The sequence below is a fragment of the Adiantum capillus-veneris genome, chromosome 18 (genome assembly GCF_014529385.1).
Source record: "Adiantum capillus-veneris isolate H3 chromosome 18, ASM1452938v2, whole genome shotgun sequence".
Lineage (NCBI taxonomy): Eukaryota > Viridiplantae > Streptophyta > Polypodiopsida > Polypodiales > Pteridaceae > Adiantum > Adiantum capillus-veneris.
The window spans coordinates 128461803-128472613 of NC_140948.1; the positions used below are offsets into that span (position 1 = coordinate 128461803).

General features: G+C 44.6%; 1 protein-coding gene across 2 annotated transcripts in view; it reads left to right on the forward strand.

Annotated features, from left to right (window-relative positions):
* LOC147436388 (putative potassium transporter 12) overlaps window positions 1-10602 on the forward strand; it is an 88763-nt gene extending 78161 nt beyond the window's left edge. For both annotated transcript variants that reach the window (XM_086489297.1, XM_086489298.1), the window contains exon 9: window positions 9267-10602. In XM_086489297.1, the coding sequence (XP_086345423.1) occupies window positions 9267-10339 (1073 nt within the window). In that variant the 3' untranslated portion in view covers window positions 10340-10602. The remainder of the gene's footprint in view (window positions 1-9266) is intronic.
* Window positions 10603-10811: the final 209 nt, after the last annotated feature.

Sequence of the window (10811 nt, forward strand, 5' to 3'; positions counted from 1 at the left end):
GCCTTCCACATGCATAATCTGGAAGTGGAACATAGAAAGAATGTTTGCCCATCGCATGTGCTTTTCGGATAACTTTGATTGTGTCAAGAAGTATCGCAAGGTGTGATGGTCTGTTTGGACAACAAAATCAGCACCTAAGAGGTAGTGCTTCCAGCTAGAAAGCGCATTAATGACTAGCCAAGAGCTCTTTCTCATAGACTTGCATAATCCTCTCTGGCCCTTGTAAAATTCGGCTTTCATAAGCTACTACCTGTCCATCTTGCATTAGCACTGCTCCGATGCTACTGCCACACGTGTCACACTGAACCACAAATGACTTCTTGAGATCTGGCAAAACAATTACGAGATCTGAAGTCAACTTTTCCTTTTAAGAGACTAAAAGCTGAAATCTCTTTTTGGGCCCATCTGAAAGTGACCTCTTTCTTTTGCAAAGCGTGAAGAGGCGATGCTCTCTCTGCAAAATTCCTGATAAACCTTCTATAGTAGGAACAGAATCCTAAGAAGCTTCTGACATCGTGCAGAGTCTTCAAGTCTGGCCATGTCTTAATAGCTTTGACCTTTGCGGGATCCATTCTGACACCATCCTTTGAGACTATGTGGCCAAGAAAGTGGATCTCTTCCAGGAAGAATTCACTTTTCTTAGGATTGACAAGTAGCCTGTGACTGCGCAGCTCTTCGAACACAATGGTCAAGTGACGCCTATGCTCCTCTTCATACTTCGTATCATGTCATCAAAGAATGTTCCAACAAACTGCTGATGGAAGCGGAAAATCCGGTCCATCATTCTGTTGAACGTGCCAGGAGCATTTGTTAGACCAAATGGCATCACTAGAAACTCATAAAGACCAAATGTCGTTCTAAACGCGGTCTTGTGCACATCCTCTGGCCTTATACAAATTTGATGGTACCCACTCTTAAGGTCTATCTTGCTGAAAATTGCAGCACCCTCTAAACGATCGAGAATATCATCAATTCTAGGAATAGCAAACCTATTCTTGTTGGTATTCTTATTCAACGCAGGTAATCAATACACATGCGCCATGAGCCATCCTTCTTTTGCACTAGGAGCAGTGGGGAGCAAAAGGATGAAGAACTAGGCTGAATCAGCCCCTTCTCTAATAACTCCTCAACCTGGCCCATAATCTCTTTCTGCTGCGCCACACTAACCCTGTAGGGAGGTCTATTTGGTGGGCTACACCCTGGCACCTAATCTATCTGATGTTTCTCGGGTCTCTCTGGCGGCAATTGTGACGGTAATGAATCAGAAAAACTGTCACTAAACTTTTGCAAAAATGCTGACCTTTCTTTATCTAACACATAAATTTGACTGATCACTATCTAAGACATCACGTGCAAAAATCAAGTACACAGAAAGATGATTCTTTATGACAGAAGTGATAGCACAAGCAGATACAATAGAGATTGACTCTCCTTTTAGCTTTACATCCAAGATGTGAGTTTTGCCCCTATGCTGTACAATGATCTTTTTGCTGTAGGCATCCAAGACTCCATGCACTCGGAACATCAACGGGATCCCCAACAAGGCGTCACATCCTTCCAGCGGCATGATGTAGAACACTTTTGTGTCCACATACGACTGAATATACAGACGCAGCTTTCCAATAATGGGAGTAACACACTCTGAGTGGCCAAGACATGCCAACCCTGCCTGTGCTGTGTACCCCATCTCTTTAGCTCTGATGTCGAGCTTCATAGCTAACTCTGGTGAGATAAAGTTGGCTTTCGCACCTGGATCAAAGAAGATGAGTGCCATCTAATCCCTAACTTTACCCCAAGTCCTGCATTACTCACTGGCATCTGTACTCGGCCTATCACCCAGCGTATCTGGCACCAAACCTCTTCTTGCCTTTCTGGTCTTCTTTATCATCTGAGTCAGTTGATCTTTTCCTTTGTGGGCAGTTGGTAGCAAAGTGACCAGGCTACTTGCATATAAAGCACTTGTTTTCAGCCATTAGGACCTTCTTTTCCTCGAGCGACTTGCGCACAAAAGGCTTCCTTTTCTGTTTCTTTGCCTGCGCTCTAGAAGTCCCGGCTGAATCCTTGTCCTTGGTGGCCTTTTTCAACCCCTGTGACGCTTCAGGAGCCGTTTTCAAAATGGGCTTCTTCGCTGAATTTTTCTTTTGCTACCCTCCTTTCTCGTTGCTCGGAAACCCACTATCCTCTCCTTTCAACAAGGCAAGACCAGTGTTGGCAACTTCCATAAGCTGAGTGAGGGTGGCCTCTCTGTTCTTGGTACAGTAATCACAAAGCCCTTTAGGCAGCCCACAACAGTACTTCTCTATCTGCTATGTCAGTGGCACAAATTTGTAGGAGGTCACTGAGAGAAGCGCTTTATAAAACCTCCGATTGTACTCCAGCAAGCTCTCGTATGTAGCTGAAGTAAGTTGGTGCCAATCTGTCATGACGTCGGCTTCAAATTCATTCGACAGCCAAGCAGATGCAAACATTTGCTTGAAGTAAACCCAAGTGGCGAGTGCCTGCCCTTGCATTGACAATGTCGTCCACCATGTAAGTGCATTGTGCTTTAAGAAAGTGGCAGCTTTCCTGACTTTCAAGGCCTCTGTAAAATTCCCTCCTGCATAAGCGTATCAACTGCTGGAGGAAAGTGAGAGCCTTTGCTTTATCCTCAAAGCCACTGAAAGTACTGAACTTTATAGCTGCACCACCTTCTTTGTAAGATTTCGGCTTCTCTAGTGCCCCCAAGTTGTCATAAGGAATGGTTTGCAACTTGGACACTGTAGTAGGCATGATCGGCACATCTTGGCCATTCACATTTTGCGTCAGAGGTGCGACATCTGGCTGTTGTCCAGAAAAACCAGCCGTGCCAAAATGACCCTGTGGCACCCCAAACTGGCCTTGGTTGCATTGAAAACCTTGCTGCATGCCGATACTACTATACATGGGGTTTGGCATCATGCCTTGCATACCCCCAAACACTGTTCTTGGCATGTACGGCTGACTTCCAGGCGCATAACCAGCCATACTTTGGAACATTGATCCACCCTCGAAATACCCAGGATGTACCGTGGGTGGTGGAAAAACTGGGTGCATAGCTTGGTATCCAGTTCCCTGTCCATTCAAGACAGCATACGGGCTTTGAAAGGTGGCAGGCTGAACTGACATAACTTGTGGAACAGCCACCTGTTCAAGCACGGGAGGAACCTTGGAGCCCCTGACTCCACAATATGCGAGTGTTCCCTTTCCTGTGAGTCGCATTAAGTACTTGGGGCTTGAGCCTCAACAAGCTCCGTACGTGGTGTAGGTTGCCTATTTTGCTGTTGCACTGGTGGCGCTTGCAAGAACTCCATAAACCTTGGATTCTGCACCAGTTGCGAAAAGACATTCACCGCGGCAACTAACTGAGTCCTGAACGCATCATCCTCAAGTTGCCCAGTCATAAAACCCTGTACTACTGGAGGGACATTCACATTAACAGGAGGTACAGACTGACGTGACCGTGAGCTCTCGCCAATCTTGAAAACCATAGGGATTTCCTGTCTGTCCTTTGAAGAGGAACCCTCTTCCATAATGTCCTTCCCTTTGTCGGCCATAGTGTATTCTCGCGTTCCTATACTCTGTGTCTTTACTCAAAACAACCGAGGCTCACTCTTTGAGGAAAAAGTGATTGATGTCTCGGCAACGGAACCTTGAAACCGGCCCATGGGGCGGTAGGCGTTGGCTTTCACCCGAAATTCTTTACTTTAGACACACACAGAGAGAACGTGCAAAGGAAACCTGTGACGGGAATTAACACTTAAGCACACACACAGCTCGGAAGCTAGAATGCTCTGAGGAGACACCGACAACCTGTAGGCCCCAAAATTGGCGCCCCTTTCGGTATTTCTTTATTCTTTGAGAGGGTAAATTACAAAGTAGAGTCCTGGGAATCCTTCAACTGTATCCCTCTAGATACTACCTGATTTGGCCAAATTTCAGCAGCATAACAGCCCCAAAACTTGCGCGAAAACAATTCCCCTGCTAGAACTCACTTCCACTGGCGTATACCCTCTGATTCCAGCCCCCCAAAAACAGTAAATTCAGCTCGCTGTATTTACTGGTTTTTGCCCTGTTTTCAGCCCCAAACAGTCCCCTAGCTGTCCTCTGCCAATGGGGCATGATTCCCAAGGGTTCTGACGTCCGTATGGCTGAAAAACAGTCAATTTTCTGCGCATACACAATGCTGAATTCGCACCTGTATGGTGAGGTTATGACCCTCACCGATGCTTGCTTTGGAGTAGCAACTAGCTACCCCTGTTCCTGCTCAAGGAGGCTCTTGCCTCAGCACAAAAGCATGAACCCACACAAATGTACATCAATCAAATGAAGAGCCCTCTTGTGGGGCATCACATAACTGCACGTAGGGGAGAGAGAGAGAGCAGTGTGTAGCGTGCAGGGCATCACTCCTAGCACCAGACTGTACATGAGAGGAAAGAAAGCACTCCATAGCTCTTAACCTGTGACAAAAACCAAAATGAGGCCTCTCTCAGCATGATGGTGCTTTAGCACTCTTTTGAAGATGTTCTTGTGAGACTACGCTTTATGTTTATTTTTTTGAAACGTTCGCTCCAACCACTTTAACAGTTTCTTGAAATGTTTGTCCGTCTACTTTCATGCATGCTACTGTAGCTGAGCGCCTCTCTCTCTCTCTCTCTCTCTCTCTCTCTCTCTCTCTCTCTCTCTCTCTCTCTCTCTCTCTCTCTACTTGCATGCTGCTCAACAATCTACCCTCATCTCTCCTTCTCTTGAAGCAAGCAAGCATGGCTTGCACATTCATCTGCCTCAATGACATCTACGTCCTGGCTTGATGCGAATGCACTCAAAAACAGCTGCAACCAGCGTGCTCTAACCTTCAAAAAGGCAAGGATCTTGTCTACTCTGTCCCACGTTGGTGTGCCTCAGATGTGGCAGTAGGACATTCAAAAATAGCAACCTTCTCACTACACTCAAGGTGGATGGCTGCCCGTGGATGGAAGCATCCGCAGGTTGGGAGAGGAAATTCAACGGCAACATTTTGGTGTGGGTGAGAGCACCTTGGAAGAGGGGGTTGTGCTGTACCAATAGCATTGGCAGATTCTTCAGCTTGGATTGCAGCCCACATCTGTGGAAGCAGCAATTGGACACCAGCAACATCCTCCAAATGATCGCCACATTATCGGGCAGCCAATAATTGTAGACAATGGATTTGGTTACCATCACCAAGCTTCAAGTCCAATGGGATGGTCTCACTCATCTTAGGATCATGTCAAGGACAATCCAAGAAATGATGGGAAGGCCCCTCATGACCGCCCTGATTACTCAACCACGATCCGCCAAGAAGCCACACATAGGATGCGACAGTATTGGGCCATGATGAAACGAGAGAGTCGTCAAAGCAAAAGAGAACGGGATGCATCATGCTTGTCAACACCTGAAGGCATGAATTGTGAAGCTAACATCACCCATTTTTCTGCATGAGGCAAGTGCATGAAAATTTGCCACTTGGCGCATTTACAAGCATTTTCTGGTTTCGGGTTTGCCGCCTAAAAATCTCCCGACTGGTTGCTCGCTTGACTTCGCGGCAGAGTTGTAAAATGTTCCCCTAGTCATACCGGGGGTAATGACGCGAACACATTTCACGGCCCAAAATAGCAGTTCCCTAAATTTTAGGAAATGATTCCGTTGGGCTCCCACTGGTCATCTGACCATCTATCCTCATTGGGACCGCATCCAAAAGTGCACTGTGGCCCAACTGTCGGATACTTTCTGTTGGTAGTCCCACCTTGACTTTATGCCTTTATTGAGTTCACTTCCTAGTATCCACCAACTTGCTAAGTGCGACGGGGGGACCTACATGATCTTGCTCTGAGTCTAGACATCCTCTTACTATACGAATTCCAGTGCTGACCACTTCCCATCTGCGTGTGAAACTACCATTCACATTGGCCATACAATGTCCGACCGTTTGCTACTTCAAAAAGAGGGTCTCAAAAATAAAACAAAAATATTTGGAAAGAAACCAACAACTAAAGTTAGCAGTTGCCACATCCTCGTGACATAGTTAACAGCTGCCACGTCCTCGTGACACGCAAGGAGCAAGGAGAGCACCTAATTCTACACCCACTATTGTTTACTAACGACGCTAGTAGTATTTCGTCAATACTATGGAGTAGAACTCTCTCAGTATTCAATTGAGTAGAACTCAAACAGCCCCAAATCTGCCCCCAAATGCTTACTTTTGCCCACAAATATTTCACTTGTTTTTGAGTAGAACTCTCTCAGTATTCAATTACTGGGGATATCAATTTCTGCAACTTCAAACAAGTGAGTTTGGCTCCCACAAGGCCTCTTATGTTTAAATGCACTGAGGCCCTGCTTTTACTAAATATGCCTAAAAGCATCTGCTATAAAAAAATTGTTGCCCAAGAGCCCAGAAAGCCAATGCTTTCAATAATTTGACTGAAAAGCTCCACCATCCATCCTTGCCACATCATCACACCTATACGGTGCCACATCAGCATGCACCTCATGCCACATCAGCAGTCCGTGTATCATGTTGCGATCGTGCTGCATTTCACGTGAAGCTCGGCTCTGTTCTGGGTCTACCCTTCCGGTCGGGGCTCTTGTTCTTCTCTTCTGTTCTGCCAGGTCATGCCACGTCCTCACTCTGCAGATGTCCTTGCTTTTGGTTACTACCAACATCTCTAGATGTGCATTGTAGACGGTGTGTGTTTCCTTGTGGGCACACTGGCCTGGACCATATGTGCGTAATACGCATTGAGGTGAAACTTGTACTGTATATGATTCAGCCTGGGATGGTTTGACCTCTTGCGAGGTGCTTCCAACCAAGGGGTAAAGTGATTGCTTAGTCAAGTGAAAGATGAGACAGTGAGGCTTGCGACTTTTCAACCACTCAAGAAGTGGATTTGCAGCTCTGTTCTGGGTCTACCCTTCCGGTCAGGGCTCTTGTTCTTCTCTTCTGTTCTGCCAGGTCATGCCACGTCCTCACTTTGCAGATGTCCTTTCTTTTGGTTACTACCAACATCTCTAGATGTGCATTGTAGACGGTGTGTGCTTCCTTGTCTGGACCATATGTGCGTATTGAGGTGAAACTTGTACTGTATATGATTCAGCCTGGGATGGACCTCTTGTGAGGTGCTTCCAACCAAAGGGGTAAAGTGATTACTTAGTCAAGTGAAAGATGAGACAGTGAGGCTTGCGACTTTTCAACCACTCAAGAAGTGGATTTGCAGCTCAATGTTGCTGGGGTTGCCTTTGTAGTATTAGACTGCGGAAATCAAAGGCAACCAGCATAACTAATGACCAAATTGCAACGATATCAACTAGTAGTGCCACCATCAAGTGCTCTTTTAGTTTGCTGCATGGAAGGCCAGGATACAAGACACCAAGTCTATAAGTTCTGCTCGACCTCGAGAGTCTCTTTAATAATGCTCTCTGTGAAGATGCAAAACGAGAGTTGGTTCTTTTTTATCGATATTCCTGCCTTCCCCCTCTCCTCTCATCTTTAGTACGGTGTCATTTGCTCTCAACTATTTAGATTTTCTCGCCTTTGTTCTAGTAAATCTGCTTTTGTTGTTTAGTCGTGCCATCTTATTTCTTTACTCGTTGAGAAAGGATACTCATTCAAAAGAATTATGAAAAACGTTCGTTCATTTTTGCATTGTAGTAAGTTTATTTTCAATTTTTCTTCCTTTGGAATGTACAAGATAATCAATAGTATATTCAATAAAAGTGGGGAGCTTAAAAGCCCACTTATTGTTTGACTTAGTAACACACTATTTTGATGTTTTGATTTCTAGCGCTTCTAGTATTTTTTGCTCTAGCTTGACAAATGCTAGCCTTTATCATGGCTGAGTATGCTCATCACCTCCGGAGGGTGATAGAAACTCAGCTCGTTGGTTTTATAGAGTACGTTCAAAGCATGAATGACCAATATACAAACCTACACCTACTCTTGGGTAGCAGTGATGATGTGAGTAGGGATGTCATAGCTGTTGTCCAAGCTATGCATGATAAAGTCGATAATCTTATTCTTCCTGTTTGGACAAGCAACGAAGTTGAGGTCACATATCGTCAAGTTTGGATCTTTGTTCTTCTTTGGTTATTTTCAGCCTCTTCTTCGTAGGTTTGTAGTAGTATTCATTTCTAGTAGGACTTAAGAATTCGTTCCTTTAGAAGTTGTTGTGTGGAGTCTAATTACTAGGATTTAGTCTTTGAGATGTCTTATCCTTTTTAGTTAAAGTTGAGTACTTGTTTCAAGTTTTGGCCAAGTAAGCTGCTTCACTTTATTTTGGGTATGCCTTTTCTAAAAACTTTTTAAAATAAATAATGGTTTGTTTTATCTGGTGTAGCAAATAAACTGATTTAGTTTTTTTTTTTTTTCTGATTGGTATTTTTTCGTGTCCCTTGCTTTTGTAGTTTTATGAGTGTTTTATCCCCTCTTATAATTAGTGAGTTCAGACTATTCTGAACTTATGAAGGTATATAAATCTTGGTTCTTCTAGTAGCCCTTGGTCACAGGAGGGGGTGGGCCTTGGCTCTATGCTCATGCGCTTATCATGTCATAGTATCATGTCACGGAGATAAAGAGACAGAGTGGAACGCAAAATAATGCCCATCAGGAGACACAAGCGTTGGGCTGCGGTATATCTTCAGAATTGCCAGTTATTCAAGAAGCCATACAAAGCATTGAGAAGACACCTGCGAGATCCATCTCTTCTGTCAATATGAAAACAGGCCATTGCAAAATGAAATACCTCAGCTCTTGGCTTGTTTCAAAGCCTCAAACTGAGCATGGAATGGGAAAGAGAGGTCCACATTCATCTGTCAGATGCACAAGATCTCAGACCATTATGATTTAATCACAGCATTATGGCCAGTCTCTCTGCATTTTTTCCGGGTTGCACCTGCAAACCACCTGTCTTGTGCATCCCAAGTAAAATGATGATTGAGCGGCAGCTCCCAAGGAATCCCTCAAGATTTCAACTATGAAGGGTTAATAATTTGAATGAAAGGTAGCCAGCTGGGGACGAAACTGGTGATTCAAATGGTAAATGCTTCAAAACAATGGTATTGAGATGACTTTTTAAAATCCTCTTAAGCACTTTGTGCTGAACAAAAAAGGTTTTAGGTCACATGAGGAGCTTACTGAAATCGACACCACTGGACTGCCTGAACATTTGCCTTGATTGGTTTTTTTCCCTTTTTAGGTGCAAAATTTTTCAGTGACTTGTACTTTTGGCATTCAGGTGTTGCCGTGCTAGGGGATATGCTTGTTACAACAGCCTTCATCACCCTTATCATGATCATGATCTGGCAAACTTCATTACTGGCAGCCCTTGGATTCATGCTTGTCATTGGAGCTGTGGAATTCGTTTACTTGGCAGCAGTTTTACTGGAAGTGCATCAGGGTGGCTGGATGCCTCTGGCTTCATCTGTCATTGTCCTCATCATCATGTATATATGGCATTATGGTACAAGGATGAAATATCAAAGTGAAGTCGACCAAAGAATTTCCATTGATTATATGTTAGAGCTCGGGGCAAACCTTGGCACGGTCAGGGTTCCTGGTGTTGGTTTACTTTACAACGAGCTGGTCCGAGGGGTTCCAGCAATCTTTGGGTATTTCATGAAGAGCCTACCAGCAATGCATTCGACGATTATCTTTGTCTGCATCAAATATGTGCCAGTTCCAGTGGTGCCTCAGTCAGAGCGTTTTCTTTTTCGCCGTGTGTGCCCTCGCGACTATCACCTTTTTCGTTGTGTAGCCAGATATGGTTACAAAGATGTGCGTAAGGAGAACCATTACATCTTTGAGCAGCTGCTGCTTCAGAGTTTAGAAGCTTTTATCCAAAAAGAGGCGCAGGAATATGCATTAGAGTGTGATAGTATTGGGATGGAATCAGATGACAGTGAGAAAGATTTTGAACCATCAGCTGACGTACTCTCAAGTCGGCCGCCCTCGCTAGGCCCACTCACTTTACCCTTGCTATCAAGTGATGTATTGCAAGGCTTAGATTCTATGATTGACAGATCAGCTGGGAGCTCTTTTTCCGACCTCCCATCGGGTGCACCAAGCTCCATCAATTTGGATGACAATGCAGTCATGGAACTCGCAGCTGTACGAGATGCGAAAGAGTCCGGTGTTGTGTACCTTCTTGGTCATGCAGATGTCAGGGCCAAAAAGCAGTCCTGGTTTGTCAAGAAACTTGTGATCAATTACTTCTATGCTTTTTTATCACGAAACTGTAGGGCCACTGGGGAAATTTTAAGTGTCCCCCATACTCATCTCATGGAAGTCGGCATGACGTACATGGTTTGATATACCTCTACCTTACACTTTCCTATATTTTGGCTGCTTTTTGCCCAGATGAAGATTTGCTTCAGCCTTAGTATTAACCAAGCTTTGACATCGATCCCTCTATTAACAAAAGAATGGCGTCGACCCCCTATCTCCCTCTTAATGACATGAGCCCCTATCTTCTGCTTTATGTTGAATGCCACTGCCCTTTTTGCAACGTGGCCATGTATTTTTAGACTCAATGCAATTCCTCTTAATCTCAGGGGTGTTTACATAGTGTTCAATGCCAGGGTGCTAGGTGTATGTTTTGAGAAGAATATTATTGGGCTCTTCATTTTGGGGCATGTTTGGGTTTCAAAGCAATAGTTTCTAAAGAGAGGACCGAACAGGGACTCCAGTGTGCGGTACAATGTTGCATGTTTCTTTTAATCCATGGCAATAGATTTCGAGTTCGAGGTCAAGGTGGTGGCGAAAATAATTACTACCTGTTTAA